General features: G+C 44.5%; 1 protein-coding gene across 8 annotated transcripts in view; it reads right to left on the bottom strand.

Moving 5' to 3' along the window:
- VPS13D (vacuolar protein sorting 13 homolog D) overlaps positions 1–27,158 on the bottom strand; it is a 266,928-nt gene that overhangs the window by 105,061 nt on the left and 134,709 nt on the right. For all 8 annotated transcript variants that reach the window (XM_042954200.1, XM_042954201.1, XM_042954202.1 and 5 more), the window contains 9 exons: positions 26,665–26,773; positions 20,781–20,944; positions 19,344–19,452; positions 17,079–17,258; positions 14,643–14,759; positions 13,680–13,829; positions 7,731–7,880; positions 6,738–6,834; positions 4,568–4,716 (listed from right to left, as the gene is read on the bottom strand). In XM_042954200.1, the coding sequence (XP_042810134.1) occupies positions 4,568–4,716; positions 6,738–6,834; positions 7,731–7,880; positions 13,680–13,829; positions 14,643–14,759; positions 17,079–17,258; positions 19,344–19,452; positions 20,781–20,944; positions 26,665–26,773 (1,225 nt within the window). The remainder of the gene's footprint in view (positions 1–4,567; positions 4,717–6,737; positions 6,835–7,730; positions 7,881–13,679; positions 13,830–14,642; positions 14,760–17,078; positions 17,259–19,343; positions 19,453–20,780; positions 20,945–26,664; positions 26,774–27,158) is intronic.

The raw sequence follows: 27,158 nt of genomic DNA, 5'->3' as shown, positions 1-27,158 counted from the left end.
AGTAGATGACCCAAACTCGTGCAGTTAGTTATTAGGAGATTTTCGACTTGCACGTGCTCATTGGCACAAAAGTAACCACCTGGTAGGTGGAAAGCATGAAGATCAGAATGGAGGATTATGCTGTTTCTCTTGAAAAACTTTCTGCTGTTCATTCACGCGTGCTTCACCCATCCACGTGCTGGTGACAGAGAAACTGAGGCCCAGCGGGCTTAATGGCTTTGCTTAGAGCCCCACAATAAATCTGCCGGAAAGGTGGGGACATCGGTTCGGCAGTTTGTTTTGCCAATACAACCCTGAACGTTACTTTCGTCTCAGAGAAGAGGAAATGAGATCCAAACAAAGGCTTAAGGCAAAAGCTTTTTTACCCCAACTTCCTCATCGTAACCAAATACTGAAGAAGAGGTACCATTCGGAGTAGCAAAGACTTTGAAACCTCCACCAAGTTGTCGAAACCCTCACGAGAGACACCATCCCCTTTCTGAATGGCTAATGTGCTTTGTCTGAACCAAGGAAATATCTGGCCCTTTGGTAAAACTCTTCACCTCGTCATTTACTGCCTCGGGGCCTCCCACATTGGACAAAGCGGAGAGATGCAGCCTTTGGTATGAATTATCCTGCCACCTTCAGGTTGTTCCGGTCAAAGTAAAAGAGACGAGAGGGAAAGCCAAACAGGGCTCTTTCCCGCAGCGACCGACGAATCAAGTACAGTAGTATACAAAGCTGATGCTTATTTACTTAAGGAGCAGACAGTTTCCTGTTATAAAACGGATTCTGCAGAAAGCAACGTGTGCGCAGAAGTTCCTAATAAAACTAGGAAACTGTCCATTCCTACCTCCTCCAGACGAAAACCGCTGAAGTCTTCCAGAAACTTTACAGAGTCGAAAGAAGAAATACCTGTCCATATGCCATAAGGTCTCGGATCACAAGCCAGTCCCTGGCCCACGTCCTTCCCTTTCTTAGTTTATCCTGCACTAAACAAAACTGTCTGGAATTCATTCTTTAAAGGTTTATTTATGGTACATAGAGACTGTTTATGTGAAGCAGGGTATTTGCCCATTTCCCTCCCGGGACAGTGTTTAAAACTACAGGGATATTTCCCTCTCTGGCACTTTCTGAAATACAATTAACAATACTGGATCTTTTTTCCTTTTAACAAATCTGGTTTTTATTTAGGGAGGGGAGGAAAAAAGTAAAGGGTCTGAAGTTTCCCAACAAATTATTTCAAGCCTTTGAGAAGACAGTTTTAGGCTTTTTAAATAGTGTCTTTGTTTGAAATTCCCCCTCGCCCCCACCCTCTTGCTCTCTGACCATTAAAATGTGGGTTTTCTTCCAAACTAGATTGCTCAATTAAAGCCCTTCTTTTGTAATACCCCAACGCTCTAAATGGGAAACGGACTGCATGCTGGAGGCCACCTCGTGAAACCTTTTAAAGGCTCCTGGCTTCTTTTGATCTTTAAAAAAACCAAAGTACATATAAACTACCTGGCGTTTTCGATATTACTCCGCTACCCTCTAACACACACACTTGGGACTATAATGGGGAGGGGGGTGGAAGGGAGGAATGTGTGTGCACTTGTGAAATGGAACTATTATCTCCCCCTTCTCCCATCACGGAGAAAGGAATCCAATCGAGACAGCAGATGGGAAACTGCTCCGAGCCCTTCTCAACAGACACTATATCTGGCAATAATGTACCCTCAGCGTAAACCTGAAGAGGCTTCCCCGTGAGATTTCTGACAGCCTCACTCCTGGCCTGGAGTCAAGAGAATCAAGATAATTATTCCTTCAATACCAAAGACATGGTTAGCTTTTAGTCAGACTCTTGTGATTCCCATTCTGGGACAGCACTCCGTTCCCTAAGTACATACTTTAAGCAGTACATATTCATCTCCAAGAGCATATCGCTCTTCCCAAGAGCTACCAATGAGGGGATATTACTCTGTTAGGAAACTCTCTGAATAAATGACATTATTTTATGAGCCCCCGACTCCACCAGGAGAACTCGAGACACAGTAAAACGGTGACTCCCACAGGCTGAGAATTTAACTCTGAAGCCCCAATTCCCCGACACCCTGCCTGAGACACGGATGTGCCCCCATCACGGTGCCCACCCCCCCCCCCCCCCACCTCAGGACAGGGCCGCTCCGCTCAACTTCTTTAACAATCGTTTGAAAACGCCTTCCAGCGGATCCTCAGAACGGTGCCGAACGAAACATTCAGCTTAACCGGTTCCCAGCTCGTCGTGGAGCATACACGCAGGCACGGAGGCCATGTGACTGGGGGTCTGGAGCTACTTCAGCTGTAAGAAGCCATATTGCATTTGGCAGTCTGGGGGAAAGTTCTCTGCTGGGAGCAATCTGAAAGGAATAGTTAGGTGTCTGTGTTTCTAAGGAAGATGAATTTAAAAAACAAGAAGTCCTTCACTCTCAGGAAATGCTTAACATTGGTTTGTTGGGCGAGTGCCAGGTGCTCTGGGGGAATATACACTTTATCAAACAAACCCATTCCAAAGGGTCACATAAGTCAAGTGGATACTTGGGGATATTAGCAAGATAGTGGTTTTCCCATGGATTTTCCCCCCACTCGCATGCGAATTGTAAGTATCTCCAGTCTCCTGGGAAACATGAAATTAAAGCCAATCAAGCAGACAGGAGAGTCCGTTGGAAAGGGCACACCGCGCTGTTCTCGCCACGGCGGCAAACAATCGCCGCGACTCTGGTCCTGCCCAGCACGCTCCCAACGGCTCACGCCCGGCTCGCCGCGGGACTGAAGCAGTCACCCTCGCCCTACCAAGTATGATCTGGCGTCGACCAGACTATACTGTCTCGTTACCTATATGTCTATTTTAGAAGTTGTGTGTTGGCAGACTGCATCACATGAGGCCCACACATGTGTTTTGTTAGGCCCACAAGGTTTTTAAAGAAAACAACTCAAATCAGTTGCCAACATTTCAAAACCAGGAGATTCCACATAAAAATCCAGATTTCCGGCTTCACTTTAAAAATCTGAAGCTCCGGCAACACTGGGTTCACATTACCCTATGACAGCAACGGGCTGGAGCTGAGCCGAGGCTGCCCCCTCAGACGAAGCGGGCACGCCCCGCGTGCAATGGTCCCCACCATACCGCTTCACTTAATACTTCGCTGCCACAGTCCCTGTAGGCATCTGAATTTACGACTCCAAGTTGATTCCTTATTTGTTCAGGTCTATAGCTATTCCTACTCAGAAGAGAGACCATCATGTGGCATCTCAAAGAAGGCAGCATGGGGCAGTGGAGATGTCCTCGGCTGGTGGTTAGTGGCGAGATGAGTGCCTTGATAACCATCTGCGAGGGCAACGAAGGAAAGAACCAGAAGCAATGGGGTCAAGCTGCAGCGAGGCAGATTTAGACGCAATCTAAGCGAAGACCTAACAACCACCCGGGTCCTACTCCTGTTCCCATTACATCTACCCCCACAGGCTCGAGTGGAAGAATGCGCTGAACTCCAACATCCTTGTTCACTGAGCAGGAGGATCGCTGAAGACTCTTACAGCTCTAAAATTCCCTGAGGCCCCAGGCACCCGGGTGGCTCAGTTGGTTAAGCGTCCAACTTCGGCTCAGGTCATGATCTCATGGCTCGTGGGTTCGAGCCCCACATTGGGCTCTGGGCTGACAGCTCAGAGCCAGCAGCCCGCTTCAGATTCTGTGTCTCCCTCTCTCTGCCCCTCCACTGCCCACCTGCCCCCCCCCACCCCAATCTCTCTCTCAAAAAAAAAAAAAACACTAAAAAATTTTTTTGTTTAATTTTCTCAGGCCTTACGTTCTGGAGGGGCATCTAGATAGCATATTGCATAGTACAGCACAGTACAAACTTTACAGTCGCATAGACTTGGATTTAAATCCCATCCCCATCCCTTAAAGTAGATCATAATGCAGCAAATAAAGATGAAATTCGGGGTCTCTCTGTCAACTGCGTATCAGGATGATCTGCAAGAGTGTCACATTCAGACATGGTGGTAGGCAAGGCCACGTCTCAGTGGTATGCAGTTGAGTGTGTTCCTTGAAGGTGGTAGACGTTTCTAGTATCGACCATTCACAAAGAGGTGCATACTCAGGAGGAGAGAACGAGGAGGACAGGCAGGCAGGGCTCTGGCACAAAAGGAAGATACTATCGTGGTTGCGGCTTTTCTCCTGAATCTGGGAGTGGCCCTAGGAAAGTAGGTTCTTAGTTCATTGAGATAACGCCAAGAGCTAAACAGATGGCAGATGGGTTTTATGTCATTCTCTGTTCACTCACATTACTCCTCAATCTTTAGCAAAGGCATACTTAAACATAAAAAAACAAGCCGTGTATACGTATACATACTATACATACATATATACACACGCATATGTATATACAGTATACATATATATACACATACATATACATACCTATACATACATATACACGTGAAACCTTCAAAACGGGAAACCTGGAAAAATACCTGCTACAAATGATGACACTGGACAGAAAAGGCCAATAGTAAACACATTCATTCTTTTCCAGGGAAAGTCATTTTATAACTTACCCAGGTATCAGCTCACCTTAAGATCCAATGGAAGCTTGTTGGAGGTGAACACACTCAGCTTGATCTGGGGAATGCTGATTTTGAGATTTTCAAAGTAATATCGAATTGGTGTTCCACCTTGCTCAGCAGTCTTTTCATGGAGGTTTTCATCATACTTTTCCACCTCTGGTACAAAGTAAAACGGTGAATTAAAACAAAACAAAACAAAACAAAAATGAACCTCCTGAAGTCTCATAATTCCAATGTTTGTGTTCGTGTTGAAAAAAATTCACAGAAAAATGTAAATATCTATTTCTGTAAACTTAGTTTTTCAGGGTTTGGTGATGTGTACGGTATCCTGATGTCATTTCTTTGTAAAAGCAGATCTGTTTCATGTTGTTTACCGAAAAAGTACAATAGCCTAACCTTTTGATTTGCGACTCTGTGCCATCTGGCAGATGTCATCTTTGGAAAAACTAATGCAGGTGGGGAAGCCAAAGGCCACGGGCGTGTTTGTTGGCAATGAGTTTTCTAGAAACTGTGTTGCTGTTGTTATTATTATGATTATTATAGACGACCCAGGTTATCTGAACTTATTTTGTATTTGGAGTGTACTTTAACTGAATCATAATGAACAACATGACCAATTAAATAATGCAGCTGAATGAAACAGAGTGCCTTAAAAGAGAAACAGGCTGCAGGCTCTAAAGAAGTGACATCATGGCAGTAAGCAAGCACCTTCTCTCCCAAATGGTGGACATTTGTTAAAGTAGCGGAGTCAAGGCAGATTTTTTTTTCACTTCTCATGAAGTAAAAAGGATTAACATGGACTCGCACACAGTAATGGGCTCGGTTATTTTCTCTTGTACCCACACCCATCCGGCCAGCTTATTTTCACTTGGCTTCACGTGCCTTAGAAATAAAACCAAGGAGATTGTACAAAGCTGCCTATCAAACAAATTTATACCATCAGCTATCATAGTTCTATTTACAGAAAGAAAGGAAATAGGTTTTAGAAAACGATACTGCGACAGACACCTGCTTATCTGTATTCAGGGAACAGAAATAGTTATAGAAAGTGGAGACGCCCCAGTGAAAGACAGGCCAGGATTTTACAAAAGTCTAAATCATTTCCACAATGTTTGGTGAGAAATTGACTCAGAGAAACCTACAAGAACACCATGTCCAATAGAATTTAAAGTAAAACTTCCCAGGCAGGTGCCAAAAGAGAATGGCTACGTGGCAGGCAGGCCCTCAAGTGGCTGTCCAAATGCAAACAGATATTGGCGTTCCAATCCAAAGTGGAAAACACAGTTTTAAACAGATAGGATGTTCCTCTTGATCCCAATTACACTTAAAGTTTAAATTCTAAGTCTGGGTTAAAGGAGCAAAAATATTTGTCTTGCCCTGTTTGTATGTGTGTACATGTGTACACATGTCCCCAGTGATTTTTGTCTCTAGCCAATGTGGGCACATAAACCTAAGTCTATCTTATAATTTCTTCAGGCTCGATATTTGGTTTAGTCTTCAAAAGACTAAGCATTACTGACTTCTTTCTAAGCTCTATATACAGTGTTACAAAGGCCATGAGGAGGTATCTAAAATAAAGAGACAAAAGCAAAATGATTTCTATAGCAACTGCTAGAAAAATTTAGGTTTTCAATAGCTTATCTTACTCCCCTCTCCACAGAAGAGTCCAGTAACTAGAAAGCCTGGTAAAGACATTAAGGCATAAGGGTATGATTGTAAAAAGGTAAGAAGTTAAGGCTAGCCAATTTTTTTTCCTCATCTAAACCAAAGGAACTGCCGAAGGGATTTCTGATTCTTGGCCCTGAGTCTGTTTAATAAACAAAGGTTAGGAAACAAAGTGGTTTGCTAAATGACTAACATCATTTCTGTTATCCTAGAGCAGATGAGTCAAAAAAACACACTACAAAGAGGAAAAGTGTGCTGTTTCCCAAAGGCTTACCCCCGGGTACTCCGGGATACCTCTGAGAAGCTTCCTTCGTGCCCATGTCAGCCCTGCAGTCAACAAGCCGTACTCGGAAAGAAAACCACTGAGACACAAGCCTTGGCTTCCGGGCTCAGGTTGTGAGGTGCAAAGGGAGCTTGTCGGGCACCCAGAGGCCACCCGTTTTCATAAGCAGACTAAGAAATGCCATTCTTCGGTCAACTCCCAGACACACACCTAGAGCATTCAACGGTACCTGATTCTGCTTGATCATAGCCAAAAAAACTCAGCAGCTTGAGAAGCAGTTTCTCCTCAATTTGCACTGTGAATCTCTGAGCCGTGATCATCAGATGCTAGAGATAAAGAAATTCTGATTAAAAGTGTAAACGCCAGAAGGAACTCTTACCTGTGCCAGTAAGAAGGCCCCAAATGACAATGGTATGGTTTCTTCACTCATGGGATTGTATAATCACGTTGCCAAATGATCCCTGGCTCATCTCTCTCTCTCTACACTGTTACAGTTAGCCAAAAATCCCAGATGTTTAATAGACAATTCAGCACCCTGTTGTTTGGTTTCTGGGGCATCCGTGTCTCCTCTGTCGGGATCACACCTGCAGATGCACTGCCACGGACAGCGTTACGGCACTGAGTTTCCGTGGACGGTAGTTACTTTAAGGAGCAGTAGGATTTGAGGGCCGCATACAGGCTTGGCCCCCACTGGCACTGGTGACAAAGGACCAGAAATATGGGAAGCAACCTCTTAGCTCCCACTTTTCCAGAATCTGTTGCTGTAACAGCTAGCTTGTACCTGGAAACTTCTTTACGAAAGAAAGTGACCTGCTTTTATTAAACAGTGTGGCAGCTTACCCAAGAGCACATCTGTCCTGAGGGCAGACCCCTCCTACCACTCCTTTTCTAATGACTCTTTTAAGAACACATCTGGATCATGCCTGGTCCTGATCAATCTGGACGATGCTATGCTTTCCCACAGACTTCACTTCAATGAATACAGACTCTGGCCTATATGCCTATATGGATTCGGCACAATCACGCACAAGGTCATCGAAATCACAGTTGTGAGAAGAGTTGCTGTAAATTCCTCGACACCGTGGGGTAAGTCACTCGTGCCTCAACCCCACAGGACTACTCCCAGCCACACCCCTCACTGCTGCTCGGAGACCCGGCTGAGAGAGAGCAAATCGGTCCCCTGCCACCGTGCCAGGCCCGTCAGCCTCTCCCACCCGCCTACCTTGTAGATGTTGGTCAGCGCGCTCTTACTGGGGAACTTCACCGCATTCACTTGCACGGCAGGGCCGGTCTCAATGACCTCATTCTCGTTGCTCAGGGGAGTCACATAGAGCATGAAGGGCTGAGTGGTACCAATGAGCTGATTGTCCACCTAACGCACGAAAAGGCAGCGAATCAAAACGAGAACACACAACGAATGGCTCAGTTCTCAGTTTTTACCTTTAAGTGGGGTCTCGTCACGTGTAGGATACTCAGAAAGTACCCTTCCCATGTTACTGTGTCTCAACGGCAGCTGGAAAAATGTACCTGCACTGACGGCCAGCACTGATTGCAGCAGGAATGACAACAGAAGCTACCCTTTATTTGGGCACCAAGCTAGTCTCCTTGCACGCATGGGACCTTGCACCACCGAGTCATGGGACACCGGTGGTGTCAGAGTTACTAGAGTCTGGGCTCTACTCTGCAATCCTCACCACAACCTCCTGAGGACTATCCCTGTCCTCACATCACAGATGAAGAAGCTGAGACCCGAGGCCCTTGCTTAAGGCTGCACAGCTGGTCAATCACAGAACCACGACTTGACTCTAGGTTGGCCTGACCCTGAGCCCAGCGCTCCCAACCACCATGCTACTGATGAATGAGCTGAACGGACACTAGGCAACGGAAACCAGGGCATCAGTAGCGCAAGTGGCTACCAAATGGAAACGGTGGTCTGTCCTAAAGTCAAGTCCCTGCCAGGAAGGAAACGGTGATGTCAGTGGCATTAGGGGTGGCTCTAATCACCCACGCCCATCAGCACCATAACCGAGAATGCACGCTACACTCCGCCATGTTTACGGATGTCAGAAGGCTCACTGCAGGAATGAGCCACCTCCACTCTGTTTGCCACCAAAACTCCGTACCAGGAGGAGGAAAGAGAACATCTGTTGGGAACCCCTAGCGTACTTCCACACATCACCTAACGTATCCCTTACTACCACTCGAACGGCTAAGTATTATTCCTCCCCATTTTACAAACACGTGAACAGAAGCTTAGGGACATTAGGTCACTTGTCCAGACACACAGAGCTGGTAGGTAGAAGAGCTGGGATTCAAAGGCAGGCATTTCTGGCACAAATCCTGCGACCCTTCCGTCAGATCACGTGGACTGCCACACAGCCCTCCGTATAAACGGCTGGCTGTCGAGGTGCAGAGGTGAGGGCCAGGCCATGGACACTTTTTCCCGCTTCCGTCCTTGCCCTGCTGTGTACTCGCCTCCACAGCAGCAACACTCGTCTTCCAAAAATACAAATCAAGTCATGCCCTCCTTCCTTTCCACCTGTCAGTGGCTTCCCTTTCTCTTAGGATGAAACCAAACTTCTCCCCAGGGCCTGGGGGATGTAGACACTGCCCATTTCCTTGTCTTCACCACAGAGCACTCTCCTCCACAGCGCACTCTCTCCTCCACAGAGCACTCTCTCCTCCACAGCGCACTCTCTTACGACCCCCACACATGAGCCGACCAGTTGTTTCTCAAAAGTGGGCAACTCTCCCCACTCAGAGGCTCTGGATTCGGAGGGAATGCTTTTTAGCCTCAAATCCTTCTCCGTGGCTCGCTCAATGTCTTCTTCGAAGTTCAGCTCTCACTTCTCAGGAAAACCTTCCAGGGCCACTTGATCTAAAAAGCAGCTCGATCCCGCTTTATTCTTTATGACTGTATTCACAGCTGCTAATTATTTATTCACTGGCTTGCATATTTATCGGCTGACTTCTTCTCTCGGCTGTTACCCAAAGAGAGCAGAAACCTCATCTTCTGAGTTATGACTGTATCTCCAAATACAGCTGATGCTTAAGACTTTACTGAGTGAATGAATCACCTGTCATATCCAATAGAGGAAAGAACAGGAAAGTTCTCACCCTGGTCTGACCTCTCCTTTGTTCTTTCCCCAAACATATTTGATACAAGATGTGTAAGAGTTAGGAATTCTAGTTTTATTCTCCAATTAGATTAGATGCTCCCTAAGGACGGGACTGTATTTTCTATTTTTAAATGTTCATTCTCACAGTGCTGTAATCATAGTAAACACTCAAATCTATTTTCTATGATTTACAGCACACATTAAATCAAAAGGTATTGTAGTAGAAAAAAAATTTTTTAATTAAAAAGTTAATGAAATTCACAAAGAACAGATGACTCCATGGATCTTCCTCTGGAAGGTCAAAAATGAAAGACAAAGAAATTAGAAGCACAAGATATTAACTTTCTATCTGTCCTCAAACAAATGGGATGTGATTAGCCTGAACTATCTGCTCTTTGTGATACAGGATAAAAGAAAACGTTTTTCTGAAAAGGGGTTTCGGTGCGATGGAAGTGCATGCCGTGAGCGGGAGCAGGAGGCTGCCCACCTAGGGAAGGAAGTACGGTCTAGGTCTTTGGATCCTTCTGGAAATATTTACCAGGAAGTGTTTTCCTGGACACGTCAACCCTGGTGGAGGCTGGGATAAAGGCCTGCAAGTGTGATGCTACCAGAGAAGAGCTGTCTTGGCGTGACAACAAGACTCTGGCAGAAACTGTCAAAATCAACCTTTTCAGAACTCCGAGTTAACCAAAGGCTTGCAACGACCCAGGGATCAGTTACTGGAAACTCAGCAAGAACGGTGAGCTCTGTGGCGTTCCCATGATCCTTTCCCATCCGCTTTCTCCAGGTCCAAAGAGGCCTCGAAAACCAACAGCCCCGTACCCTGGCAGCCAGTGGGGGAGGGGCGGGGACCAGCTTCCAGCTCCCCTAAAAGCTCCATTCCCAGAGAACTGTCACGTCTGGGGCTTGTCTGGCACGTCTCCCATTCCTGGTATCAGTAATTTGTGTCTTCTCTTTTTTTCTCCTGATCAGACTCATTACAGGACTGCTAACTTTACGGATCTTCTCAAAGAACCAGCTTTTGAGGGCTTTCTTGTTTTGTTTTTTTACTGTAGTTGCTGGTTTCTTTTTCAGTGATTCCCATTGGGATTTTTATTATTTCCTTTCTTCTGTTTATTTTGGGCTTAATTTGTTGTTGTTGTTCAGTTTCTTAAGATGACACCTGAATTCATGGTTTTCAGACCTTTCTCCTCTAATATTTAGCGCTATAAATCTCACTTCGGTACAGGTTCAGTGAGTGGCGTTCCGCTGATTCTGAGATGTCGTGTTTTCATCTTCATTCAGTTCAAAATATTTCCTAATTTCTATTAGATTTCTATTGGTTTCTTTGACCCATGGGCTATTCAGAAGTGTGTTTTATAGTTTCTAAACATTTGGGGGATTTTTCCAGCTATCTTTCTGTTATTTCAATTTGATTCCATTGTGATCAAAGGACATACCGTGTGACTTGAGTCCTTTTGCCCTTGGGAATTGTCTCCTGGTCCAGAATGGGGTCTCTCTTAGAAATGTTTCACCTGCACTTGAGAAGAACGTGTTCTCTGCTGTTGCTAGGTGGACTGCTGGATAAATGTCAATTAGGTCTCCCTGGCTGGGAGTGCTATTCAAATCTAGTACGGCTGTGATTACTTGCTGCTTATGTGCTTATTCTATCGATTATTCACAGAGGGCAACGGAATCTCCTACTATAACCATGTGTTTGTTCATTTCTTCTTTCAGTGCTATCAATTTTTGCTTCCTATATTTCAAAGCCCCACAATCAGGTATGTAAATAGGATCGTTATGGCCTCCTGACACACTCTTTTATCGTTAGGAAATTCTCTTCCTTATTCCTGGTAATATGCTTTGCTCTGCAATTGATTCTGGTGGTAATCAGAATCACTACCAGTGAATCACTCTCTTATGATTCCACTCTTATGACTAGGCCTAGCTCAGTATGTCTTTTTCCATTCTTCTCTTTTTCACCTATTTGTGCCTTTATATTTAAAATGTTTCTTGGAGGCAGCATATAATTGGAACTTGCTTTTTTTAATCCCATCTGATCATCTCTGCCTTTTCATTGGAGGTGTTTGTAGCATCTACATTCATTTAATTGATACAATTAGGTCCGAATGAGTCTATCATCTTGCTATTTGTTTTCTATTTGTCTTACCCACTCTTTCCCATGTTTTCTGCTTTTTCTGCCTTCTCTCGGATTATCCATTTTATCTCCTTTGTCGGATTATTAGTGGTAGCTCTTTGTTGCTTTAGGATTTATAGTATTCATCTTTTTTTTTTAATTCTTTTATTTTTTAACGTTTATTTATTTTTGAGACAGAGAGAGATAGAGCATGAACAGGGGAGGGTCAGAGAGAGAGGGAGACACAGAATCTGAAACAGGCTCCAGGCTCTGAGCTGTCAGCACAGAGCCCGATGAGGGGCTCGAACCCACGAACTGTGAGATCGTGACCTGAGCTGAAGTCGGACGCCCAGCCGACTGAGCCACCCAGGCGCCCCTATAGTATTCATCTTTAACTTACCAATTTTTGTTGAAAGGACAGCATACTCCTTCACATGTATTAACATTACAGTTAATACACGTCCATTTCTCCCCTCCAGACTTCATGCTATGGTTGTCATTCACTTTATTCTGACATGTCCGACATGTCCTACCCCAAAACACAGTGCTGTTACTTTTGTCTAAGCAGTTGATCATTTCTTAAAGAGATCTAAACAATTAGAAAATAATCTTATAGATTCAGCCACGTACTTATCATTTCAGGTACTCTTCGTTCCTTTACGCAGACCCAGATTTCCAGCTGCTACCACTTCCCTGTGCCTGAATGATGTTCTTTATCTTTTTAGCGTGAATCTGCTGGGAATGAGTTCTTTTTAGATTTGTACGTCTAAAAACATTTTTATTTCGCTCTTGTTTTGGAGAGACACAGCCGCTGGGCATAGAATTCTAGGTTGACAGTCTTTCCTCCTTCCAGTACTTTAAAGATGTTGTGTATGGTCCTGTCACTCGCACGGTTCCCAGTGAGCAGTCGGCTGCCACTCTCACCTTTGCTGCTGCACGTGACATGTCTTGGTTAATCTGGATGACTTATCACAGTTAATTATAACGCACCGCGGTACGGTTTCCTCTGCATGCATGTGCACGTGCGTGTTTGGATTTGTGCTTGAGCTTCTTCTGCCTGTGAGTTTAGTTTTCATTAAGTTTGGAAAATTTAGGACCAAGATTTCTTCCACTATTTTTTATATGCCCTCCTCTCAATCTTGGCCTTCGGGGACTCCAATCATCTGTATGTTAGGTTGCTTGAGGTTGTCCCCTAGGTCACTGATGCTGTTTTCTTTTTACGGATGATTTTTCTCTGGGCATTTCAATTTGGACAATTTCTATTGCTATGTCTTCAAGTTCACTAATCTTTTTTCTGTACTGTGTCATCTGCTATTAATTGAATGCAGTGTGTTTTTCATTTTAATCTCTAGAAGTCTAAGTTTCTCGTATCTTCTAGGTCTCTACCTTTTTGAACATGTACAATGTAGTTATAGTAACAGTTTTAATGTTCTTCTTTGAAAATTCTAACATCTGTGTTAGCTCTGGGTCAGTTCGACTGATTATCTCATTATATATTTTGTTTTCCTACCCCTTTGCACACCTGGTAATTTTTGACAGGATGCCAGATCTTGTGAATTTGACTTTGTTGGGTGTTGAATATTTTTATATCCCATTAAGTCTTAAGCTTTGTTCAGGGATACAGTTAAATTACTTGGAAACAGATCGATCCTTTCAGAGTTTCCTTTTATGATTTGTTAGGCAGGTCTGGAGCAGGGCTCAGCCGAGGGCTAATTATAGTTCACTGGGAACGCAAGACTTTCTGGAGACTCTTCCCCCTGTCACATATGTTATTAGTGTTTCCAGTCCGGCTAGGGGAACAAAACCCATCCCCAGCCCTGAAGGTCACAAGATCGCTGCCGAAGCATTAACGTTTTTAGGACGCCAAACACTGGATCTGGCTGGGTGTTCAGCAAGAACACAGGCAGATTAATAAGTTGAGAACTGCCCGCCTTACCTGCACATCCTGTATGCTGAGTTCGAGCATGTGACTGGTTGCCAACTGTGTATAGTGCACATTGATTCCTGTAAGACTTGCAAAGACCAGTTCTTCTGGGGCTTTATTAATTAAGGACAACCCAATTCCACCTTCTAACTTCACAAGCACCTGAAAGGAAACCAAAATACAACACAGTGACAGTCTCAAACAGAGGCCAAGGTAGCCAGGAGAGGACAAGGAAAGAAATGGCTTTGAATCCCTCTACTTTACCTCTGAGCAGAAGAAAAGCACTTAGAGCAGAATCGTATTACCCAGCTCCGTCGTCTCGCCAGGCGCCTTTCTCTCCAGGCACAGTGCCCACCCCACCCAGAACTCCAAAGTGATATGATGATACTCTCTCGGAGCTCTGAGGACATTCTGCATTTCGTTACAGGAAAATAATTTTTGAAAATCTTTCTCCCTTTTTGGGATGCAAGCTTTTAGTAAGTCATTCACTGAAATTTGTAATATCCGACACAGTGCTTTACCTATAGGTCCTTAATTTTAAAAAAATCACTAAATAAATATCCAGTAAGTGTGCATTTTCATGTTCACTTCATGTTCCTTTTCAAACTTTTTACTTTCCAATGCCCAAACAGGGAGAGAGGAAGAAAGACAACAAGAGAAAGCTGGGGCCCCTCAAAAAAAATCTAGTTGCGTTATTCTCGACCTTCAGTCCTGTGTAAATTCAAATCATTTAGCTTTCTTTATTGTCATCTTACTTTAGCAACATTTGTTACATTCGGATTCAACTTTAGCTATCATTTAATTAACATATTCACACATACATGTTGTGGTAACAGTAAACACCATCAAGCAACAGCCATATTTAGAATTCACAGAGGGCAGAGAGAAAAGAGGTCTAAAACTGAGAAAAACCACAGAGCAAAACTCTAAACAAATTTCTGATAAAGAAATAAGTGTGCAATACTCAAAACTTACTTCTAATTCCTGCTCTGTGTCTGGATTCTTCAATTTCTGTACCTCTTGTTCAGTTACAGGAAGCTCACCCACTTCATATGATGAACGGTCACTTTTCCGTTGGGAGAAATCTGTTATCTGAGGTCAAAACACTATACTGAGAGGGCTCATACTTCCACAGTGAAACCTATTCCATACCAACTAGATAGATCAAAAGTCACTATCTGCTCAACCATCCTGTGGAAGTTCATGGTTTCCAAAGCACTGCCAAGTAAGACTTATGTAATAATGAAGTAAACTTGGTTTTAAGTCTACATGGCAAATGCCAAGCTGCAGACCATGAGAACCTCATATGGGGGAGCAGGGGGAGGCATATGCAGGTGATCTAGAATTATACAGGTCAAGTCAAAATACGCAAACCTCAAGATCACTGCATTCAACATTTGTCTTAAAAGAAGGGTGCTTTTATTTTATTTTTAAGTATTTATTTATAGGGGCACCTGGGTGGCTCAGTCAGTTAAGCGTCCGACTTCGGCTCAGGTCACGATCTCACGTTTCGTGGGTTCGAGCCCCGCGTCGGGATCTGTGCTGACAGCTCAGAGCCTGGAGCCCGCTTCGGATTCTTTGTCTCCCTCTCTGCCCCTCCCCCACTTGTGCTCTCTCAAAAATAAATAAATGTAAAAAAAAAAAAAATTTTTTTTTACAATGTTTATTTATTTTTTGAGCAGGGTTGGAGGGGCAGAGAGGAATCCAAAACAGGCTCCACACCGTCAGCACAGAGCCCGATACAGGGCTCAATCTCACGAACCATGAGATCATGACCTGAGCCCAAACCAAGAGTCTGATGCTTAACCAACTGAGCCAGGCAGCCGCCTCAAGAAGGGTGCTTTCATTTTTTTTATTTTTTAAATGTTTTATTTTATTTTTGAGAGACAGAGAGAGACTGCATGATTTGGGGAGGAGCAGAGAAACAGGGAGACACAGAATCCGAAGCGGGCTCCAGGCTCCGAGCTGTCAGCACAGAGCCCGACGTGGGGCTCGAACCCACCGACTATGAGATCGTGACCTGAGCCGAAGTCGGACACCTAACCGACTGAGCCACCCAGGCACCCAAGAAGGGTGCTTTTAGAAAAGATATTGTAGATTATGACGAACTTCCTCAGACAGTTCACCCTTACACACCAGCCTCTTTCCTTTTCTCCTCAGCTCTCTAATTACACCCTGACCTAAGCACATGACCTCCAGCACATCTCTCCCGAGCGTCCCACCCATATTTACACTGATTTCTGGACATTTTCACGTGGACAACATATCTAACAAGTCCAAAACTTAACTCCCCATTCCTCTCAGAAGTCTCTTCAGTGTTCATGTCTTAGTGACATGGATTATTGTCCTACTTGCCCAAATCAAAATCCTGAAAGCCATTCCTGACTCCTTCCTTCCTCTCATTCTCACCTTCCATCAATCAGGAAATCTGTCGGACTCTCCTCCTTGATAAGCTTCCATTTCTACTTGTTTCTCTCCAACCTCTTCAGCCCTACCCCTGCCACCTGCTTGAATCGGGGCCACACACCCTCATCTGCAATGCTGTAGCGGCCCCTCAGCTGGTCTTCTATCTCCAGTTTTCCTCCACTCCCATCCTCCACGCTGCAGACAGAGCGAGCGAGCGAAAAACATTTCTGCTCACGTCATTCCCTGACTCCTCACTGCCACAGAAAACCCCCAAAATTGGTAGCATGTATCAGGCTTTTAATAATCTGGCCCCAGCCTTACTTTTGAGCATAGGCTCAGCGCCAGTCGGGTGTCTCCCTTTTATCTCCAGGCCTTCACTTATCAACTTTCCAAATACCGTATGTGCTCAGTACCTCGCATCGTACCCGGCTCCAATAAGCGCTCGATAAATAACTGTGGGACGAACACTCTTATTATTTGGGCACAGCCCCTCTACCTTTCCTCTTGATCTGGCTAACATAATTCCTTTCAGTTAACCTTTAGACCTCAGCTTAAGTATTACTTCTCTTAGGATCCCCAAGCCTCCAAACCTGGGAATACAAATCCTTTCTATATATGCAATGTAACACCCTCCCCTCCTGCTCTCAAAACACAATACTGTCATTGTGTGATCAGGGACCTCGTGTGTCTTGTTGTTAATGCCACTGATATGGCAATTATTGGAAGATTAATAAGATCTGATGAACGATAATAAAAATAATAATATGTAGCATTCTTGGCATTACCTTCTTGAATTCATATACTTTTTTTAATATCATCTTATATTTTTATAGTTTCAATTCTTATAACAACTTTGTGAGGCAGGTCTTGCCCCCATTTTATAAATGAAGACATCATATCCTCATAACCAGAAAAATGTTTCCATAAATATTTGTTGAATGCCTAACCAATGTGTGGGGGGAAAGCACAGCGAGATTCATGTCAATTCTCAGGATAAATCATCACCTGGAGGGCTCTAGTCGGTCCGTCTGGGATGACTCTGATGGATAACATTCCAGAACCAGGCCTCATTTTTTGGTTGATAAATTGTTGTTCAGGTGGCACTGGCCCCAAAAGCTCCATGGAAGTATCAGGACCAAGAACAACTTCAGCTCCGTCAAACAAACCAGAAAGCCCTCCTTTGGCCTGAAAGAATAAAGATGTGTAAGAAAAGGAGAGGCCCTGGCTCTGACAACTTAACATATCATTTGAAACAAGTTATCAAATGTAAATTCTCTTTTGAAGGGTCATGGTCCATTCTTAACAAAAACATTTACTATTTTTTCAGCTTTGCAGAAGATGAAAACCAGGAGGATTACCTGGGCAAGACAGATAGTTACGCTACACGAATGAAGAGAATTCTGAGTAAGAATAGAGTATGTTGGTTTAGTAATAACTTCTAGTCATTAAGATAAGCTTTAAAAAAGTACCAAAGCCCTGTTGCCCTGTTTCTCATTTTGGGTTTGCTTAAAACCCTAAGACATTCTGAAAATAAAGCAATTATAACTGTCATTCAACTCTCCAATAAGAAGCAAATTGTAGAGTTGAAAACCTCCCCAAACAGGCCTGTGGTTGGACAGTCAGCTCAAATATTCAGAAGATGACACCTGTTCTAAAATGAAACCGGGAATGGTGAATGTCACCTGAGAGCCAGATATTCCGACCTTTGGAGAAAAGTATCTTCTGCTATCTGCCCTGAGCAAAACGGAAGTCTACAGGACAATGCCAACGAGACAGCAGATACAGGGCTAGAGAAGACAATGGCTAGAGTATCTCGACCCCCTTTGTTAATTTTTAAATACTGAGTAATCAAAAGGAAACTTCAAGCTGGGTTTAAAGAACACATTTCAACATGGAGAAAGCTTTTTACGACTGTTGTAAGTTCAGAAATAAAGTGTGTACGCAGTCTTATCAGGGCAGTGTCAGGAGATGGTTAATGCCTTCGATTACTTTCTTTAGAACAGGAAGATTGAAACAAGCTTATTTCCCTAACCAAAGCACACTTTGCTCTGCTGAATACTGTTATTATAGGGTCACTCACAAGCAGAGAAATGATGTAATGGATTCGAGAAGCAACAACACACCAGAAAAAGATTTTTTGGTGCGGGTGGGGGTACTCTGAGAGAATCTGAATTACATGGGCTTTAGGAACAAACTGGAAGTAAAGTCAGGGTCAGACATGGGGCCCAACAATTATAACACACCCTCTCTTGCCTCCAGAAGCCTGAATTGTATTGCTAATTGAAAATCACAAATCCGTTCCAGATGTGTGCTTCACAGAAGTAAGCAGCTCGTCTTTGATGAAAAAAGCTCAGGGCAACAGAGATAAAGAAAATAAGTCTCACCAAACAGCAGGCAGAGGCTCCTTACAGGTTTGCTCAGTGCCCTGGAGAACAGTCTCCCATTTTGGAGGGACAGCCTGGTTTCCACCAGGGACAAGCACCAAGAGTTCTCTGGCGAAGGCCTGGTGTTCCAGTGTTTAACTTTTGGGCAAAGCCCGGGGCTGAGGCAGAAACGCTCCTTGTCCCCCATGTTGTTCAGCCCTCGGCCCAAGCCTCTGACACAGAACTTCCTATCAACTCATCTCAGACCCATGGTCTCATTTCTCACATGAAGCCAGAAGGGCAGAAAATCCAAACTCCTGGTAATTTTCCAAACACGTATTTGCTTATGAAGTACCTGGCGGCTTATCGTGGCGTAGACTGTCTGAGGACAGAGGACACTGACCAGCAATTTTCATTCTGACATTTGCTACAACAATTAAATGCTTATTTGGGTACCACTAAGAATGCAGAAATTGACAGAGTCTGGAGAATGGAGAGCCCACGACGATTGCTCACCATCTCCTAGAACACTTCACCGAAGACTGGTGTAGATGCCACATTAACTTCACAGGCCTAAAACTACTGCACCTAACTTAGCAGTGGGCTCTTTGCTGGCATTTTTCTTTCTTTCTTTTAAAACTTACCACTTATATCACCAAAGAAAAACAACCAGATAAGCCAAGGAAAAAATCCCATTACTTTCAGGCAACCACTCCCAATACAGTTCTCATATATTATCACCTTAAAAAATATTTCCCCTATAAGTGCATAGAGATGCACAACAAGTTTCTTGACTTTCCCTTGCTCTGGAATTACTTTTCCCCATTCAGCAACACATTGTGTATATACTAATTGATACTTTGTTTCAAAGAGGGCCCCAACATGGCTTGCTACAAACACTACTGACCTGGACAACCAACCCATGCAACCCACAGGTCAGTTTTCCTTCTCGGAAACTCCACGTCTGAGTTGTGCTTCGCCTGCGATCAGGCTTTCTTAGCATCAGTGGCTCATATCTGGAACACAGGAGAGTGCAATGAATACTCTGAGTCAAATACATTCAGTTTGAAGAGAATATCGGGATTGTGGTTTTGCTCTTTCTTCCAACATCGTCCACTTTTAAAACCTAATGGGCAGGTGACGCCTGGGTGGCTCGGTTGGTTTAGCATCTGACTTCCACTCAGGTCATGGTCTCATGGTTCATGGGTTTCAGCCCCGCGTCAGGCTCTGTGCTGACAGCTCGGAGCCTGGAGCCTGCTTCGGATTCTGTGTCTCCCTCTCTCTCTGCCCCTCCCCTGCTCACACTCTGTCTCTCTCTCTCAAAAATAAACATTAAAATAAATAAACAAACCACACACACACACACACACACACACACACACACACCCCCTAATGGGCAGGTAGCCTGGAATCTCGTGACAGCTAAGTATCTCTTAATGAGAGAGGAGGAATCAGCCAAAACGGAAAGCAATAAACAGGAGGACACAAAGGAGTACTGGTACTTTTAAGGATTCTACTAGATGTAATGAGCAGGTTCCTGCATTCCCACAGCGACAGGCAGTCTGAGAAGGGCTATGTGCTAAAAAGATCTTGAAATATTTTCAAGAGACTTTTTTCTGTTTAATTCCCAATTACTTTTATGTTGGGTTTTCACTTGTAAGTTATGTAAAGTCATTTTGGAAGTGAATTTTGGAAGGTATTAACTGGAAAAAAATAAACTGACTGCATAAAGACACTAAGGCATAGGCAAATCAAATAACTTATCTGTCCCTAATAACCAATTTGAACCCAAAGAGTTCATCATAAAAACATCTTTGATTGTTCTCTCAATAATTCACTTCTGCTTTTGAAATATTTAACAAAATTCTTAGAAAGACCAAAAAAAAAAAAAAAAAAAAAAAACCCCAAACAAAAAACAAAAAAAAACAACTGCTCAGGGTGCCTGAGTGGCTCAGTGAGTTGTGTCTCTGACTTAGTTTCGGCTCAAGTCACGATCCCAGAGTCGTGGGATCGAGCCCCGTGTTGGGCTCCGAGCTGAGTGTGGAGCCTGCTTAGGATTATCTCCCTCTCCCTCTCTTGCTCTCCCTCTGTCCTTCTCCCCGTCTGTGCTCTTGCTCTCTCACTTTCTCTCAAATAAAAATAAATAAATAATATTAAAAACAAACAAACAAACAAAGGCTCAAAACTTGTATTTGGGAACACGACAGGTCTTTCACTGAAAAAAAATACAAATATAAAGATACAAATTCTTACTTCATTTACGGTCTCACTTTTTGGTGTGTATTTCCACTGAAACTGAGTTTGGAAGCAAAGAATTCACATCAAAAGTTGTTTAGAAAATCACCTGTTGTCAGTCACTGCAGCAAGGCCAGCGATGTCTAAGATGGCACAACCCTCGGGGGAGCGGGCCGCAGAGGGCTTGTTGGGGTTGTGGGGCACCGAAGACCCCTCGTGGGCCAGCATGCCCGTGCCGGTCATCCTCCACAGCTGGGAGCGCTTCCCGGGCTCCTGAGGGCAGAGACGCAAGGACACAGGAAGCGGTCACAGGCAGCCAGGCTTCAGGTAAGGGAGTCAAGAGCTGCACACAAGGGCTAAGTTCTCAATTCAAAGCCACACTAAAAGACATTTTCCACATTATACAATTCTAACTTCCATTGTCGTCAATCCTGAGCTGCACCTAGGATGAAATACACTGAACTCGTCAACCAAACAACCCCAAATTACGAACAATGTAAACTTAAAAAACGTCTTCGTCTCATATACTTGGTATTTTCTGAGCAAACTAGTGAGCTGAGGTTCGGTCTAATCTCCATTAGCTGCACCGCTAGGATAAGTGCTGTTCCAGATGGTGACCCTCGGGTGCCCTGACCTTAGAGAGGGATCCAATTATACAGAGTATATATGATAGTCTTTATATGTGATCACTGGTAATCCTCATAACTGGCAGACAACCAGAATTTACCAGATGTCTTCTCCCTTCCTGTGTTTCTAGTGGAAGTAGACTATATTGAGGGATTCTAATTTACAGATTAATTGTATTCAAATATTAGGTTGACTGAATTCAAAGGTTATGCTAAGGTGATTGCTGCTAATTTTAAATATAGTTTCTTCTTAGGAATATTTTACAAGCAGCACTTGACTTCCAGGTCAATCCACGGAGGTCTATAAAATCCGGTATATTCAAGAAGTAATGATAATAATACTTATTGAGAATTTACTATGTGCCAGCCAGTGATCCACGGGATTTATTCATTCAGTCCTCATTTGACCCTCAAAACAATCCAATGACATATATCCTCTTACTGTCCTTACTCACAGGTGAGGAAGTTACGGTTCAGTGAGATGAGGACGCTTTCCCGTGGTCACATGACCTGGAGGTGGTGGAGTGGGGAGTTCACTTCCACAGCCTGATTTCAAGGTCAACATGCTTAACCATTCTGCTCACACGGCCTTCCTAACACGATGTGGCTGGTTCTGGTTCAGTAACACCTAACCACTAGAATTCTTGCTGGGTGAACATATACTCCGGCTGGACCCATCAGGATGACATCCACTCTCACCAGCTGGGAGCTCCTCCAGAGTGACAAACTTGTGGGTACCATAAACTGGGTCTGGGTACCATGCTGCCCCCGCGTTGGAAAGACAACTTCCGCGTTACATTTTCTTTTTTAATGTTTATTTATTTTTGAGAGAGAGGAGAGAGAGAGAGCGAGCACAAGCAGGGAAGGGGCAGTGAGAGAAGGGGACAGACGATTCAATGCGGGCTCTATGCCGACAGCCCAATGTAGGGCTTGAACGCACAAACGGTGAGATCATGACCTGAGCCAGAGTCAGACACTTAACCAACCGAGCCACCCCGGCACCTCACATTCTACAGAGTAAAAACTAACGACATAATACGAATATGAATTCCAAATGCCAGGATTTGAAACCGGGCCGCACCATTTACCAGCTGAGTGACCTTGGACAGGTTACTCAATCCCTCAGAGCTTCTGTTTCCTGATCTGTCAAAGGGGGAAATTAGCTATCGTTTAGGGTTCTTGTGATAAGTGTAACAAATAGAAGGCACTCAGCGCATGCCTGGCACAGGGTATGACCTCAATAAATGTCTGCTGTGTCATTTTGACCACAGTTCTTTACACAGCACTTTATGTACCTCATCTTAGCTGATCCTTCTCCCAAACCTGCTGGATCGGGAAGAAAATGAGGTTCAGGGAGGAATGTGAAATACCAGATATCATACGTCTTTAAGGGAGGGTGCTGTCTCTCCCGCGCTGCCGCCTCCCACGTCTATAGAGACGGAACAGACCTCTGTGTCTCCCTCTGAAGTCCCCACAGGCTCACGTCTCTGTTCGTAGTGGGAGAGTCCGTCTACCCACGGCGCCAAATCCACATGGCAAAGTATCTCAATTACCCTGCAGGTGTTCCAGATCGGGAATCTAAGCACAGATGCTTTATGAAATCAAGTTTTCATCCATGCATTCCTCTACTGTCTGCCTTTATGTATAGACTCATCATAGTTGGAAACTACCAACATTTCCATGTAAAAATCTGAGCTGTACCACTGTCCTTCCAGTTCCCTACCCCCCTTCCCTCACAATTTAGCCCTAAAACCTTTAGATGACACCGAGGAGGACAGAAGTCCATGGGGATTGTGGGTGTTGGGGTGGGGGGCGGACAGCCCAGAGTGCGGTGCTGAAGCCCAAGGCGGGTGATGATCCTCACACGGGACTGGGGGACGAAGGCTTCGTGTGGATGGTCAGAGATGAAGAGAGGGGAGAAGGGCATTCCTGCGAGGGGCGGGCTGGAAGGGGTGCTGTCCAGGATGTGGAGATGGGAGCCGGAGCCAGGGAGCGGGCTGTTTATACAGGGATGGGGTGCAAGATCAATTTGTGATGTGGGACTGGAATTGGAAAGAATCAGTGAGAACTGCTGGTTTTTAAGATGGAGAGATACAGAAATATGCAAAATATGTCTGTATATGAGATATGCGTGTGTACATGCACGTGTATCACGTCTGTGTGTGCACCTGTATTACAGCGTGCGTGTGTGCGCAGGTGTGCAGGTACACATAGTCCAAGCACACGTGAAAGCCCTAGCTCTGTGCCCTGGGAGAGCCTGGAAACGACACCACCATGACAAGTGCACCCAGTGTATACAGCTTAGCTTTCTAACTCCCATTCTCGGACAAGAGGGATCAGAAGTGGCAAACCCAGAAAAGCAGCAGGGAAAGTTCAGATGAGCCCAGAATAACCTGCTGTGTTAGAAAGTAAGGAAGTGTTCAAGGACTGAGGGGCATACGTCCAATGGACACAGAAGGTTGAAGAGCTCCCACGGGCCAAATACGGGAACTGAGCACTAAACGTATCCTGACAGTAACAGGTAACACGCTGAGTAAAAGAGGAATCCATACCCACGACAGACGCGACGCTATGGAGGACACTGCCACACCCACCCCAAATTCTCATGTTGGAGACCTCACCCGAAACTTTGACGGTATTTGGAAATGGAACTTTTGGGTGGTAATTAGGTTTAGACAAGGGCGCACGAGGGGGGCTCTCCTGATGGACTTAGTGCCGTTGCAAGAACAGACACCGAGCTTGCTTTCTCCCCCCCACCCTAGAGTCTCTGCCATTTGAGGACACCGCGAGAAGGCACAAGTCTACAAGCCAGGACGTGGGCCCTCAGCAGGGAACCAAAGGGCCAGCACCCTGATTCTGTACCTCCCAGCCTCCAGAACTGTGAGAAATAAATTCCCATTATTCAAGTCATCCGGTCTGTAGTATTTCGTTATACAAGTTCAGGCTAATACGCATACGTAACACACAGCAACTGTGATGAGGTTCAGGATATCTACACAGTCTCAAAGTACCTGTCCACAAGGTCTTTACTAAATATGAGGGCAAGACAGAAACTTCAGCTCACGGTACAGAAGGCCAGCAGCCATCACCTTCCTCTAGTGCTAAAGCACCAACAGTAACAGGACGAATCAAAACCACAGCATCACTTCTACAGAATTTCTGCCCATTTTTCTCTTACGTTTGAGATTCGTTCAGTATAAAAAGTAAAAAACAGGGGCGCCTGGGTGGCTCAGTCGGTTAAGCGTCCGACTTCAGGTCAGGTCATGATCTCACGGTCCGTGAGTTCGAGCCCTGCGTCGGGCTCTGTGCGACAGCTGGGAGCCTGGGGTCTGCTTCAGATTCTGTCTCCCTCTCTCTCTGCCCCTCCCCTGCTCATGCTCTGTCTCTCTCTGTCTCAAAAATAAATAAAAACATTAAAAAAAAAATTAAAAAAAAAAGTAAAAAACAAAAAACACCAACAAAAACAAAAACCCAACCAACCAACCGACAATCTAAAATGTCACTCTCTTTGTTCCTGACTAAAGAGCAGAAGTCCCGTTGCTAATGCTAATTCTTAGAACTCCGCTTGGTTTTGGACGTCAGCATAACTTATTTATATCCACCCTCCTAGGTGCCATTTTTCATCCCCATCAAAGGAAATTAACAGTAAAAATGTTACATAAATTATCACATCCTCTTCAAAGTGTTTTTGCTACTTCATAAAAAAATCTGCTTTTCTCTGCTTAATAGTCCCCTAGTCCTTGGAGATTACACAGCTATTTGACATTGCTGTTTTGCTGATCACACCGATGATCCAATCCCAGCTGGTAAATCACGTTACTCCCGAGTTCGTTTCCATTCATGCTAACATCCTCCTCGACTTGAACATTCTCTGAAAGCCATCTGACAACATCATTTCCAAGGACGCTCTGCCACTTATTTTTTCAATTCACTGGACTTGTCGGACTCGCTGCTTTCTATTTTTAGATTATTGCTTTTCCAAATTTTCTTCTTCACAATTCCCCCATAAAAGCCTCCAGAACTGGGCGCTTTCAATTACTATGGCTCGTGGTCTCTTTAGTTGTCACCATCCCCAAATCTTATTTCCGAAATGCATCTCACACGTAAGCGAGGCCTCCCATGGAGTGTGAGAACACGGTAAGCAAACCTGAATTAAGTGACTTTGAATGGGTGGAACAGAAGAATTACAAGTACTGATAGGGTGACGGATGGGTGAACCTTGGAAACACCACGCTAAGCCTAAGAGGCCGCTCATAAAACACCAATCATATGCAAGCCCAGACAGGGAAGGACGCAGAGACAGAAAGTAGATGAGTGGCTGCTTAGGGCTGCAGAGCAAGAAAACAATGGCGTCAGAGCTAGAGACACAGGGTCTCTTCTAGAGGTGCTGAAATGTTCCGAAGTTGAGTGTGATGCTGCTTGCACGTATCTGTGGATATACTACAAAGCACTGAACTGTACACTTTAAGTGGGGGGCCTGTATATGAATTGCATCTCAGTAAAGCTGTTAAAAATGTAAAAGTGAATTAAAAACACACGTATTCAAGTTTCGCTTGAATTATTTGAACCTGCCTCGTTCCCCAGTTACAAATTTGCTAAGAGCTGTACAAACTCACATCCAGGTGAGGCGACGCCACTGACACACGCGCCACCACCTCTGGTGATAAAAGGGGTCCTTTGTCCCCATCTGGGCAACTGGTAAAGAGACACTCTCTACCAGGGTTATTTTGGGACTGTGTGATTTACATTATGCAAAATCTTCTGGAACACAGCCATCAGGTAAACAGGTTTTAAATCATCATCATCAGTAATCTCCTTCCTCTTAAAGTCACCTCTACGCCTCTGAGTTCTCAGGCGCCTTTCGTGTTGAGGTTTGAACTACTTATCGCCAGTCCGTCTGCCATCTGTGCTGCTTCCGGCCAGATTTGCCTGCCTTCCTCTCTATACGTAGGTCTATTAGTGGAAACATTTCCCTAAACTGACCCTTGGAAAGAACGTGTGTCGGCATAAAAAGGGGGAAAGTTGTCAGTTTGATCATTTTTCCGTTCAGTTTAGGAAATAGTAGACTGGGGAGCCATTTCAATGGAAAAAGAGAGTATTGAGAACAGCAAATCATGACTCGGGAAAAAAATGAATTTAAAAGATAAGTTCTCCAAAAAGGGCATCGAAGGTGAGAAGGGCTTGGAATTCCTAGAGCAGATGTCACAGGACAGGAGGAAGAACAGCAACTTGAGCAGGAGAGACCCCGCATCCCACCCTGAGCAAGTTGTCCAGCCTGTGCATGAGGAGGGGCCAGACTGCATGACCAGAGTCCCCTCCACAGCTAACAGTCTCCCCTTCTAAACTCCAAATGCTAAGTGCTCTTACCTTCTTCTTTAAAATGACTCTCTGTGTCTTTGGTGAGACATCCAAGACCAGCTCTGCACAGGTGGTGGCCTTGCTGGAAGCCACAGGCCTTCCTGTCCCCTCCTGTAAACTGGAATTAAAACAGTCATACGTACATATGTGTATATACATATACTTGCACATATATACAAGTACTCAGCAGCAAATGCTTAAAACCTCATCTGTAAAGGGGAGACTTTTTTTCCATCACGAAAGAATGTCTAACCCAAGTTGCAGAAAGATCAAGGTTATGTTTCCAGATTCATTTGCCAGAAAACATACTAACATCTCCCCTCTCCTGATGATTCTAGTGCCTTACAATTCAGACATAAAAGAATGACTATATAGCTTCAGCACCCCCTCCTCCCAAATTAAGCCAGACATTCCAAGGGTCCAAGAATTAGCTCTACTTTTTGCCAGACAGAAGATCAGCATCACTGCATCCCTAAAGCTTGGCAATGAATCAGAAGTCCCTC

The sequence above is a fragment of the Panthera leo genome, chromosome C1 (genome assembly GCF_018350215.1).
Source record: "Panthera leo isolate Ple1 chromosome C1, P.leo_Ple1_pat1.1, whole genome shotgun sequence".
NCBI classification, from domain to species: Eukaryota; Metazoa; Chordata; class Mammalia; order Carnivora; family Felidae; genus Panthera; species Panthera leo.
Note: the sequence above shows the minus strand (reverse complement) of the source record. Positions and strands in the feature narration are given on the sequence as shown.